Source organism: Drosophila albomicans, chromosome 3 (genome assembly GCF_009650485.2).
Source record: "Drosophila albomicans strain 15112-1751.03 chromosome 3, ASM965048v2, whole genome shotgun sequence".
NCBI lineage: Eukaryota > Metazoa > Arthropoda > Insecta > Diptera > Drosophilidae > Drosophila > Drosophila albomicans.
The window spans coordinates 16,937,940-16,952,280 of record NC_047629.2 but is presented as its reverse complement, the minus strand read 5'-3'; the positions used below and the strand labels follow the sequence as shown (position 1 = coordinate 16,952,280).

Here is a 14,341-nt window from a genome sequence, read left to right as displayed (position 1 = left end):
CATACGCCCCATTTGACGTCAAATTGCATGACGGCAATAGCAAAAAGTTAAAAGCTAAAAATATAAAAAAAGCAATCGCAAAAAATGGAGAAACTGCAGCACGCAGTTAAAGTAGTTAAAGCAATGCCTGAAATGTGCCTCGGCCCATTGACGACACAGACGTGACAACAAGTGAAAGGAATTGCTGTTGCTTTTGCTGTTGCTGTTGGGACACGCAATGTTCGTATTGTTCATTTTCAGACAGTTTCCCCCTCCAACCCAATTTAGCTATACACAACTATTGATTTTCTGTTAAGCAAAAGATGAATTACTTATACACAAAAACAACTCAAAAGTTCCATTTGAAGAAGTAACTCAAGTAGGCACATCTTCAATTGATCGATATAGTATTATTTACATACTATACTCTTGAGTATATACTATATATTGTTATGTATTTGAACTTACCGTCGCCTTCCTGTGAGTTGATGCTCTGATTATCATCGTTTAAGTCGCTTGTTGTTGTGTTGGGGCGATGTGCCTGCAGTTTGTTAAAGTATTCGGCGGCAAAGTCAATCAGATCCACCGGCTGTTCGACCAGATATGCTATGGAGAACTGCAGTAGCACCTCCTTCAGTTCGTCTGGCACCTGAATGCGTCGACTTGAATCGCTAGACATATTTGTGCTGTGCTGCGGCAAGAAACGGAAACGAAAACGAAAACCGTAATCAAATTATTATTATGCGAGCCACAAGAAATAATGATAAATGACAATTTGATTAATTCATTATTAGGACTGACTGTCAGCAGCTATTTATAGCGTTTATCAGTCGACATGCGAGTAGGAGTATAAAATTCAAGTACTATATATAGTACTTTATGTGCAGATATCTTCAAATATAGCAACGATGGGCTGGCATTCATTTCAAATTCACAATTTCAAGTCGAAAGCTACACTCGAATGTGCTCGACTGAGAGATACCCGTTAGCCTATTAAAATTTCCAAATTAATACTCTGAAAAAGTACTAAAAAAGAACTTAAACTGTATTTGGTAGATAGATAGACTCAGAATATATCATAAAGAATAAAATATATGGGATTTTCAACCCCGACCAGATTCTAAAATATTCCTAAAACTATGTTTGGTATGTAGATATATTTCTACATTACAAATATATCATATAGAACAAAATGTACCAGAATTTCAACTAACGACTAAATACTAAAATATTCCTAAAACTGTGTTTAGTATATAGTTATACTTCTACATTGAAAATATACCATATAGAACAAAATGTACCAGATAAAGCTAAAGCTAAAGCTGTATTTGGTATATAGATATACTACTACATTCAAAAAGTACCATATAGAACAAAATGTACCAGATTTTCAACCCCTGTCAAATACTGAAATCTACCTTAAGCTGTATTTGGTATATAGATATGCTAATTATTATTATACATTAAAATTATACCATATAGAACAAAATGTACCAGAACTTCAATCAAAGCAATTAGAACTAGTATCGTTAAAAAACTGTTTATAATATCTCAGATCTGAGTGAATATACGGACAGACGCTTATACTTTAGGGAATAAGAAATTCCTCCTTCTACCTATTGCATAAATTTCCATTTGTCACAAAGGTATAATACACAATTTCGATTCATTGGAAATGTAAATGCGAAAATAATGTGATGAGAGAGGCGATTGGGTAGCAGATGGTCTCCAAAGTGTACTGTGTCAAGTGTAGGGCATTCCCATGAACGTAGCCAGGTCAGCGATTACCAAATCAATTTACGACTAATTGCAACAGAGACACACGAAACACGAAATCAAGTATCCCAAACAACACGACTGAATTTGAACAGTGAACGGACTGAGAGACAGACATGCAGTGCATGAGATAATCATAATTCATACTTGTGCCCTGGATGAGCTGCTGACCGTAGGGTCATACATATATCTCTCGCACTCTACTTGTGTGCCCCCCGCACTTGCCCGCAGTCTGTAATTTGTCAACGCGTGTGTCTGACCTCGAGCCACAGTTGAGTGTCTCCCATTGGTCATTTTTTTTAGGCTGCCCCCGGGGGAGCTATTCCCAACACCAACCAGCAAAACAAATAGCAACAACACCTCATCAGCAACAGCAGCAGCAACAACAATATACAAGTGTAAACATAGCAATTGGATACGATAATAACAAACAAACAGCAACCTTACCATAAACTGTAACTAGCTCATTTGGTTTGTTGTTGAGCGGGAGAATCATTCGCGTCATCGTTTGGCGCGTGATTCAACGTTGCACAATTTGGAAATTTTCATTTTCGTTTTTATTACGTCGAGGTATATTATTTATTTATTTTAAAATTGTATTTCAGTTGCCTTTTTTTCTGAGTGTCTGTGTGTGTCGCTCAGATTTGTCGCCGGTTTGTTGCGTTCGTAGAAAAACGTTGAACGTGAGCTTCATGCTAATTTGCTGTTTGCAGCGAGGGGCGCCAAAATTACATTCATGCATATTGTATGCACAAATACAAACAAACACACTATACAGATACATATATACCTACAACAAGTACGTATTTATTTATGTAGTAAGTACGTAGTATGCATAATGTGCACTTCTTAACGTATACTCACAGCTTTTAGGCACTTGAGCACTCAATTTCTCTTGAATTTGCCGTGTTTTTACGTATTTTCGGTGGCATTGGCAAGTGTGCTGATTGACGGCCTTAACTACGAGTTCACATAAAGTTCACAGAATTAGCACTAGCTTTAGCTATCAATCAGCATTTATCGCTCCCTTAATAACAGTGTTTAAGACTAGAGTATGGAAGCTTGTTATCGTGCTTTCCAATTCGCTCAATCAATCAATCAATATTCATTTTTAAACTAATAACAATGCTAGAGTTTAAGCAAAAAGTGCGGAAGATTTGCTATTCAATTTTCTAGAATATAAATTGCACTGAATTCATATTGAGCTATGTCATATTAGGCATTATCTATTTCTGATTTTATCTTTTTTTTATAGTTTATGTTTTCTGTAATGCCGCTACATTAATATACTGAATTTATTTTCAGACACAATAAGTTATTACTAAATATACCAAAAGCAATATTTGGTATATCTATATACTACTACATGTAAAATATACCATCAACTTTTGTTGATAATCTGATATATATTGCACTCTATCAAATATTTTGCATGTGCTTGATATACCAAATATATCTTTTGGTATATTTTAGTATTTTTGATTTATTTATTTGAAATATATCAACACCAAATATATCTTTTGGTATATTTTAGTATTTTTTTGTTATATTAATTTGAAATACTTTAACTTTGACGCATTTGATTACAAACGATGTTGCACTCAATTTAAATACTATGATATTAAACACTGTATTTGTAGTTCCAATTTTCGTTTTATTTATTTTTAAAGTCTTCCCAAAAGTGGCAATTATAATATTTTATACTGTCGATAATAACTACAAATGAATGTTGTGTGCCTTATTGTAGCCTTCAACAATGCTACACGACTATTTATAAAACCCATTTTCAATGTGTTCACAGTATCGTAAAGTCAACATTTATTTGCCATGCACATTTAATACGCTATGCGCTGTGCACTAAATTTCAATTTCATTTATAAATTGCCGTCGCAATTTTAGAGCTGCAACACACACACACACACAAACACACACACACACACATACACACACACAAACACATGCATGCCTGACTCTATTCACATCCTGGCTTGGCTCAGCTGCAATCCTTTGGCTTCCTTCTTTGCGCATAGTTCAAGAGGAGAGAGCGAGAGAGAGAGAGAGAGAGAGCAGCAAACAACTTGGAGCACAACAACTTCATTTAAAATCCAGCACATAAATATTTATAAGTGAATGCCAAATATGCGTAATTATGTAAATTGTGCATTGAGATACAGTTATTGTTGTTATACTCGAGTTTCCCGCTGGCAACCTCTCTGCACCTTCCTCTCCTCTTCATGCCCCCCATAAGTCTGGTGTGCTTCCTGCCGTTGGCTGTTGCCGCGCTTTGTTGCAAACTTACCCGCAACATTTTAAGTATTTGTCGTAATTTTGGAAATTAATTTTTGCCTTTGCTTGCGGGCGCGCAGAACAGAACAGAACAGAGCGCAAGGCAAAAGGAGCAGTTGTAACAGCATTATTGTTGTGGATCAACACACACACACACATACACAGTTTTGTTTTGAGCCAAGTTTTTCAATTAAGTTCATTAATATTCAACTTGTCCTGCGGCCAGAGCGGGAAACAACGAGAGAGAGAGAGCGAGAGAGAGAGAATGCGGTGCGAATAAATAAATATTAAAATCAAAATTACAAACTAATAAAGGCTGCCACCAAATCAGCCTGTGGCTTGTCTCTCTAGTGGGCGTGTGTTTATGTTGCCCAACTGCCAACAGCCAACAACCAACTGCTAACTGCCAATTGCCAGTTGCCAGTTTGCCAGGTTGGTAGTTGCCAATTGCCACTTGACAGCTAAATGGGTTTGGCCCCATGTCCTGCTCTCTAAGTGAGCGACTAAGTGCTGCAGTAAACCACAACCATCAGCAGAACCACGCCCACTGCCTTGCCAACGCCTCCCCTCCCCCCCTATACAACTCATGCATAATAAATGCGAAAATTGCTTTGTTTACCACTCCTTCTTCTTCAATTGGCAAAACTTTCAACTAAGATTAACGTTTAATTTGCTAATTTGGAAAAATATTTTGTTATCAACCATTTTTGCAGTCTTTTTGTATTTCTCACCTCACGATCTTAACTCGATAGGCGCAGCACAGAAAAAAAACAAATACAATTCAGAGAGCGAAAAACTATTTGCGACGACTTTTTATTATTTGTGTTGCTGTTGTTGTTGTTGTCGACGAGGCGTCCAATTAGTGGGTCAAGGTGGTTTACTCGTAATACGCACTGCACTGTACTGCATAAATAAATTACACACTTTGAAAGCAACAACTTAAAATAGCGACAGATACGACAGCAGGCTGCAATTGCGTGAGCTGTTCGATTGCAACTCGAGTGCTATTCAGTTGTCTACACAGCGATAAAAGAAAGTGACAAAATATAAATAACATTACTAAATTATGATGATGTAATGTCAGCATAGAAGCAAGATGAAGCTCATAACATAATTCTACAATAATTCTAGATGAAATTCCAGAATATATTCGTGTTTCAAGCATATATAAATCGAAAATTCTAGTTTCAATATCTCTCAAATCGAGAAATTTCCATTCTCTCAGTGTTTTTTTTTATCAAGATCAAAATTCTATAATAATGATGAATGAATTTCCAGAATATATTGCTCTTTTAAACATTTTTAAGTCGACAATTCTTGTTTCTAGATCTCTTGAGAAATCTCCATTCTAATCAAGATCAAAATTATATAACATTTCTAGATGAAATTCCAGAATGTATTACCCTTTCAAACATTTTAAAATCGAGAAATCGTGTTTCAGATCTTAAAAACTGGGAAATCTCTCAATTTTCTTAAAGTTCGAAAAGTTCTTAAACTTTTGATTGCTGTTTATCGAACGTCACTTGTTTCTCTCAGTGCATGTAGTTAAGCGACTGCAGCCACGCACCACATGCAGTCAACAGTTGCACTTTTTTAAGTGTGCGAAGACAAACAAAATACCAGAGCAGAACACACAGCAGAAAAAGAACTTCAGCCATTTTCATTTCCTTACAATTTCCGTAGCTAGTTCCGCCACAGAGAAGAGCAGATGACTGTCGGCAACATACACACACACACACACATACACACACAGAGCAAGAGCTCAGCATGTAACCTGCAATTGTATACCCGGCGTATGCGTAATGTCAGCTGCAGCAGCAGCAGCAGCAAGACATTTTAATTGTTTGCAATTGCCGTTGCAGTTGACATGGATAGCGTTTATCTATTTTTAAAGAATCTACTATTTAAATTATCGTTTACTTTAAGTAGCCACATTAAGACTGAATGCAATAACTTTTCATGCAATAATGTCACATTTTTATATACGAAATCTGTTTTAGCAATTTTGCTAATGGCAACCTCCTGCAGAGCTGAGCTCTGAGCTGTGTGTGTGACACACGCACACTCCATTTATCGTTGGTTTCAGTACACTCACGTTTTTCAACCACAAGTTGGCATATGGCCACATAATGATCATCATCATCATCATCGTTATTATCGTCATCGTCATCGTGAACGTCATAATCGTCAGCCAGCGGGTTGCGCAGCTCTTATGGAATTAACCAATTTAATTTTGCACATTTTTGTCGCCATTGCAGCAGTCTATAGGAGAAATGTGCTTCACCTGTTTTCACCCGCTTAACCCTCTCTCTTCCTCTCTGTCGGTCTCTCTTCCTCGGGGGATTTTTGATGTGCGCATAAAATGATTATGGTCTACCAGTGGCATTCCTTGGCAACATTTGCAGGACTCTTGTGCACATTAATCAGCCGTTGAGGTCTCTTAACTGCAGCGCAACCGCATTTCATCTTCTTGCAAGTGCATTAAGGCAAAATGCATTTCGAGTTGAGTTGAGTTGTAATTTAATTTCGAGCATGTTGCAAACGCAACGCAAATGTTGCCAATTGTTGCGTAATACGATTTGCTCTGTGTGTGTGTGTGTGATGCTGACCTTGTCCTTGAAGTCTTGATTTGCCACAGGCAACAGCTGCCCAAAAAAAAAAAAATACATAGAAGCTGTTCCTTTTTCCAGGTAACAGGTAATAGAGAGCGCTCCGCTAACAGTAAATGGCAACGGCAGCTATCGAATTACGTCAACAACAAAATGTGGAACACCTGTGCGTGGGTTTTAAATGACTTCATAATGTGTGCGGCGCTGGACACACTCCGCAGGCTTGTCCATAATTAGCCAAAGTGAATGAGAGCCTCAGCAGCAACACTGGCAACAGTTGTGTGTGTGTGTGTGTGTGTGTGTGTCGGACTACGTTTAACATATACTAAATACTATATACGGTATATACTACGTGCTAGCTACTTATTATGTCCAGCTCGCACATTCGGCCGCTCTGTCATTGGCCCTCTGTCATTGACAGAGGCCCCCGACCAAAAAAAAAAAACTACAGCTAACTTGACCTCAGCTCAAGTGAGCGTTGTGAGTGTATTTGCCTTAGTTTGTGTTCGTCGAATTGGGTCAAGAGTTAATGGGCGGCAAAATCAATTCCGCATATACAAAATGCATACACACACGACATGGATCCCCACACAGAGGGTATCTGAAACTTTACACCGTTCGGTTTGGCCAGGCAAGGCCAGGACAGTAACTCAAGTGCAATGCTATAAGCTGATGGCCCAAAAAAAAAAGAATAACAAGTACATAAATATGCCAGATAGGCCTTAACACGACTGAATTTTTAGGCAGGCTTATAAAAACAATTCAATATGCAATATGCAATAAAATATTCTGCATAGGGAATGGATTGTAGAATGAATCAATGATGCAAATAAAGATAAAATTGCAAATTCAAATAGATATAGATATGCAAAATAGTACAAGAAGTAGGATACGGAGTCTATACTTAAGGCAGTCATGTTAATCAAAGGGGGAAAAAGCTGTCAGCTGAGAAAAATAATGTATCTATAGGAATATACTAACTATATCCAAGATAATTGAGAAGTGAGCGCAATCTAAACATTAAGTTTGTATAAGTTTCTCTTTTTCATTTTTCTAATTAAAATATTCTGCATAGGAATTGAATTTTAAAATGAATGCATGAATGCAAATAAACATAAAATTGTAAATGGAAATAAATGTAGATATGCAAAAAAAGTACAAAAAGTAGGATACGAAGTCTTAGGGCAGCAAAGATTAATATCAAAACAGGAAGCAACTGTCAACAGAGACGTAAAATCGATTTATAAGAATCTAACAAATACTATATCCAAGGTATCTGAGAATGCAGAATCGAATCGATAAAAATCGAATAACAAGCGTGATTTTGCGATTTTTTATACATACAATAATAACTATAGTCTATATGATTTGGTTGCGATTTGATAAAAATTGTAGAATGTGTTAGAAAAATACTTTGACTAGCAATATGGTATATTTTGTACTATATGGTACATATTCAATGTAGTACTGGCATATTTTAAGTATTTTGTGGTATATTAACTTGGAAAATTTTAAAATTAATGCTGCACTATTTTAACGTTTATTGAAAATGGATACCGAGGAAATAAGGGGGAAATAAATCAGTCACAAAACAAACTTTCTATACCTTTCTCTCCAGAATATATCCTGATAAAATTGCAATTAGAAATAGTTATAGAAATGCAACAAAATATTAAATAAAGGAAAAGAAGAAGTCTTTACTTACAGTACTAAAGATTAATACCAAGACAAGACTCCTACAATTAATTGAGGCTACTTTTATCTATAGGAAAAGAGCAAACTATGTATCTACACAGTATATAGAAACAAACTATCTATAGCTTGCTCTTTTTTCGCTTTTTCCCAGAGTATTTGCTGATGAAATACACGCTGCAAAATAAAGCTTGCAGCGCTTGTGAAAAAAAGCAAAGCTGTTGAAAAATTGAAATTTTATATAGCCAGGTGGAAAATGCATGTTTTCAATTGACGCACCACCTGGCAAACAACAGCCAAAAACAAACCCAAAAAAAAATAACAGCCAAGAGGAACAACAAGCTGAATAACAATCAAGAATTTTATAAATGAAAATTCCCCTGTGGCAACACTTGAAATTTGTTTCGCTGTTGCCGTAGCTTTTTGTTGTTTTTGTTGTCGTTTGCCGGGTGCACACAAAAAGTTTTGACCCGCATTTTGGGCCAGATTTTGTGGCCGGTTGAAATGCCTAGAAATGCATAATTAAAATTTTGATTTTCATTGCAATTGTTTTTCGGGGGCGGTGAAACAAACAACGAAATGCGAGTATAAAACTGTGCACACACGATCCATTAAATAGCCAATTTATGCACCACTTGAACCACTTGCCACTTGACTACTTCCACCTCCCGAAACCCGAAATATAGACAGAGGCAGAGATAGATACCAAACAACATTTTCAATTGCCCCCGTAAATCAATATGCGAGTACATAAATCTATCTATAAATGCTTGTTTTGTGTGTGCAGAGAGAGCGCGAGGGTTGAATATCTAATTGATAAATAATGGAGAATTGATTTTTCACCAATTACCAAAAGCGTTTTTCAGAAAAGTGTTTAAAAATTAAAGCAGCAATCGCGGGAGAGAAAAACTTGAAGGAAATAACAAACAAGTGGCTAAATAAAATGAAGTGCTTCCTGAATATTGCAGCAACTTTTGGGAAATTCTTGAGTTTTCATTTGAAATCTTAATTGCTTTAGAGCACATTAAAATAAAAGTATCGTAATTTAAAAAATAAATAAAAAAAAAGCTTCAATTGAAAATATTTTAAGTTCTATCGCACATTAACATTTCATTTTAAGTAAAACATTATTGCAATATTAAATTGACATATATTACTTTAATAAAACTTTTAGACAAATTGAAATCAAAACAGCATAATATTTAGTTTATAAGCTAGACAGTAATATAATTTATGCATACTTTATGCAAATAGTAAAAAATTAAAGAAGTGTCATCTGAAAATATTCTACTATTCAAAAAGATGAGTGATATTTGTTGAATTAAGTTGTATTTAAAGTTTTCAAGTATTAGGGATTATTAGTATTACTTTTATCAAGTATTTAATAGTAGGTATATTTATAATATTTATCTTATAAAATAAATAGCTTTCATTACTATTATCATTCATCTTCATCGTTAAAGTTTTAAAATCACACTTCAAAATTCACTTTCAAGCATTTCGATTTGGGTTTTCAAATTCGCATAATCTGCAGTCAAGCTATTATTTCTCCATCTATCCTTCATTTTGTAAATGTAAATGTAACTTTATAATATATTCAAGTGGTATTCAGTGACATTTAGGAAAACGTATGCCCAACTACTTATATGGCCATTTCTTCTTGGCTTTTGCATTCAGTCGTTTCCGGTCAATGCATCAAAGTGGCAGGCAAAGCAAAGCAAGGCCAAAAACGGCGAACGACAAAAAATGCGGAATGTGGAATACGAAATGGGGAGAAAAACGAGAAGAAAGCCGCTTTTGCCATGCGACAAGCACTTAATTTTCCGCAAGTCAAGCAAAAGCTGTCCTGAGTGGGTGCACAGACGACTTACATCAAGTAAAGCATGAAGTCGCCTCACTAAAACACGCGTCTCGCTCATTGTGACAACAAAAATGACACACACACACTTCCACACACACTCGCTCACACACATACATGAGCAAGAGGCATCAAAGCAATTTCGAGGCATACTTCAGGGCGCTGAACGCAGACTATGAGCTGAAGACGTAGAAAGACCCAAAACCAAAAAACCAGAACCGGGCAGCAACAGCAACAGCGAGCAGCGCAACAACCGTAAATGTCAGAATCAGCACACACACACACACTCACACACACATACAGAGACAAGTGACGTGAGGGGCTTCATAAAAAAAAATACAACAACAAAAAAGAAGGGAAGAAAAAAAAAACGAGTCCCGCGAGTCTTTGGCGCAAATTTCAGTTCGTCACGCAACTTTAATGGCAAAATGCTTATTTGTTTTTGCAATATATGCGTGTGTGTGAATGTATGTGTGTATGTGTGTGTGTGTTGGTGAGTGTGTGTGTGTGTATTCAAGGTGTGTGCTGGCTCTTTTGGCCCGTTCATCAGCTCTACCGGTGTTAAAGTAAAAAGGTTATCAGCTTGAAATGTTTGTCAAAATACGACGCCTGGGTATTGATTTATTAACGCGCTCGATGTTGCGAAAGGACGAGTTGGCGAGTAACGAGCTAAAAGCGGAGAGAAGCAGAGTCGGAGACGTGGGCAAAGACGGAGGCGTGGAGGCTACACATGTCGTATGCGTAATGAGAAAAGGGAGACTTTGCAATTGGTATTCAGAAGGCATTAACAATTTTACCATGCTGCTTGCTGACTCATACTCACTAAGCACACCCGCACTCACAATCGCGTGAGTACTCGTAGTGAGTACACTCACACTCGCACTCACACTCGCATGTCTGGGGCATGTGAAATATTCGTTTGCGCGCTGAGCAAAGCAAGGCTAAGGCATAAAGGATCTCACAATGGTATTGGCACGTCTTTAAGATGTCGCTGTCAAAAGGAATTTCACAGGAGACAAGCCAAAGCAGTGGGAGCACTGGCAAGAAGAAGAAGTGGAAGAAGAGGTGGGAGCATAGCAGAAATAGAAGGACTTAGGGCGGTCCAACGACTTGTATATATATCACATTTCGTTGTCAATTCAACGCAATTTGTTCGCATTTGGTTTTTGAGTGTGTGCAACGCCAACGACAACGACGACGACGACTTGTCATTTAACCTTTGACGTTATCAGTCTCTCTCTCTCTCTTCATTTCTCTCTCTGTCTCTTTTCATTCACTCTGTCTTCCTTTTGGCCGCCTCATTCTATTCCCTCTTTTGGCGCTGTCTCGTTGCGTGGTTTTTGTCTTTTGCCTCTGATTCAATTATATTATAATCTATTGAATTCCCTCTTGCATGCATAAAACTTAAAATCGTTTTGCAATATTCCAAAGCATTCGAGATTTTTCTTTACATTTCTACTGCCCGAGACGACAACCCAAAATGAGAAATCATGGCGCATAAAATTGTCTAGCAAACGCAATTTATTTGAGTTCAACAAAATGTGCTCATGACTGTCACAAGTTTGCACTTTAAATTGTTGTCAACTCAACCATTGTGGTTTACTGAAATGGCATGCCTTAAAGTGATTTATGTTTTAATAAAAACCTTTTCAAGGTTTGGGTAAGGGATTGTAACATATGTATGTAAAATAGATAGAATAAAGTTCGTTCTATTTAAATTATGAACACTGGTTGCGCTTACAGTGAATAGCTTTAATAGTGCTAAATAACTTATCCATTTAGCTTGACTGCAACAATTCTCAAAGTAGCCACTATTAAATGCAACTTTGTGCGACAGTTTTTGGTGAAGGTTGGCATCTCCTGCCCTCCGGAGGCTAAATCTCACACTTAATGTGCCTGACCTTAGCAAAAACTTGGCCGCAAAGTTAATGCTTTTAAAACTAATCCTTGAAACAAAAGCCAAACAATGGAAGAGCAGTAACAAAAGCTGTAACAGAAACAGAAGCAGCTGTGCTGGATGCTGGACGTTGGACTTGAACTTGGTGCCTAGGTTATCTGGCTATCGTTTCTTCTCTGCCTTCGCCAATGGAATTCCATGAGAGAGAAGCTAAAGATGAAGATGAACCAGCTGAGAAGCCGAAGCAAGCTATAAATAAATAGACATACTTTAAGTATGCAAAGTGCCTACGCACATTTTATGAAGACTGTCACTGTCAGGGAGCTCTATCCTCTCCTCCCTGCCCCTCTGTCCCCTTCGGTATTCCTTTTCCTTTCATTGTTGAGTTGATATTTAATCACAATGATGCGCTGAGATGATGTTGATGATGATGATGGAATGACAAACTGCCTGGCCGAATGATTTGGCGCTCATTAGCGTTAAATTAGAGCGCAATTACGAGGCAAAGCAGCTGCTTTAAAAAGGTAGCTAGCTCTCCTCTCCCACACACATACAGCCCTGCTACTGTGTGTGTGTGTGTCTAGCTACAAGTGCGGTGTATCTACGGTGATTATGTGTTGTAACAAAACGTTTATCTACATGACGCATTTGTCGCTTCGTCGCCGTCGTCCCCCACATCGAAATATGTTGCTAGCTGTCGCTGTTGTCTCCATTTAATTTTAAACTCACTTTTTGGTAAATTTGTAGCGCGTGTCTGTTAAACGGCGCGTGCTGAGGGCAAACGAGTCTCACACAAATATCCAACACAGAGAAAAAAAAACGGAGAATAAAATAAAATAAAAGACAGCTCAACTTGCGCATGAGCGTTGTTTTTTTGTGTTGTTTTGTTCTCTCTTCCTCTTGGCGTCTGCTTCTTTTTGGCAATTAACAACATGGCAAGTGGCACCAGATAATAACGAGAAGGAGGTGGCAAATTGAGGACTGAAGGCCTGGAGACCCCGACACAACCCCCCTCCCCACCTCCCCCTCAGCAGAACAGTCAACAGCCCCGATATGCAGTGTCGTTTCCCATTAAAAGTTCCAGTTCGTTGGGTTGCTTTGATTGCATGCCATGCTGAAGTCGATAACTGAACCAGGCCTGTACACACACACATACACACAGAGACATATATGTGTGTGTGCGTGTGTATATGCGGTGATAATTAAAAGTGTTTTGTTGCGCCATTAACAAGCAGAGAAAACAAAACCAATAACAACGGCAGACAAAGATGTAGCGAGAGAGAGAGAAAGAGAGAGTTGCACATGCTCCTCACTCTCACTCCTCATACACGCACACCCACACACATACCTACACACGTGCAGGCTCACACGCATGAATTGCGCCCAATTTGTGTAGCATACATTTATGCGCAACGACTGACAAACACAATTTCAGTTACAAATATGCAATTATCTTAAATTAGTCACTGCAATTGTTATTGGTAATTTGCAAATAAATAGATGAAAGCCGATAAATTGTGCGTGTGGACTCTGTAAATTACAAAACAACTGGCTAATTCAGTTTGCAATTAACTTCGTTTTAGAACGGAATCTAATCATACGTAAAGAATTTAAATTCTAATTTCGTGCAATTTGTTAAACTGTTCCTTAATCAAAGGCAAGAGAATTAAAAACAGTTGCTTTGCATACAACACACAACTTGTTCTACCAACGATACGTAAGCCAGATAGCAACAGAGTTCTGTATAAACTGGGTCGCGGCATTGCTTAAAAAGACGTAAAGAAAAAAATAAAAAAAAGGGGGATAAGAAATGGATAATTATGTAAAAAGCAGTTGGAAAATTGCCTTCGTCTTTGGCCATAACAATGCAAAATGGCCGCCATGAGCGAAACAATAGACACAGGCACACCTTCAAAGTGTGCCGCCTTCCCTCCCCACCCCTAATCCATAAAACTTTCGCCATTTTTGCATATGTATTCACATTCATGCCACCCTCTTGCAGCCTTCGCTGACTTCCTTTTTTCTATGTATGCTTTTTTTTTTGCATGTGGGTTAATGTGCAAAATGTGCTAAACAAGCGGCAAAATGTTAAATAAACCTAAATTTCAGTTGTTTTTCCATTGCCGTTTTTCATATGCTACTTGCAAAGGCCACTTAAACATTTTGCGAAGCGGAGATATGCAAATGACTTGTACGACAAATGCAACTGCATTGGAAATCACTTTATAACAAGGCAAGCTACTC

At 37.6% G+C, this 14,341-nt stretch overlaps 1 protein-coding gene across 5 annotated transcripts in view; it reads right to left on the bottom strand.

Annotated features, from left to right (window-relative positions):
* LOC117567111 (cAMP-dependent protein kinase type II regulatory subunit) overlaps window positions 1-14,341 on the bottom strand; it is a 39,826-nt gene that overhangs the window by 11,404 nt on the left and 14,081 nt on the right. For 4 of the 5 annotated variants that reach the window (XM_052004118.1, XM_034246911.2, XM_034246910.2 and 1 more), the window contains one exon: window positions 448-670. In XM_052004118.1, the coding sequence (XP_051860078.1) occupies window positions 448-658 (211 nt within the window). In that variant the 5' untranslated portion in view covers window positions 659-670. The remainder of the gene's footprint in view (window positions 1-447; window positions 671-14,341) is intronic. The other variant, XM_034246912.2, reaches the window with a different exon arrangement.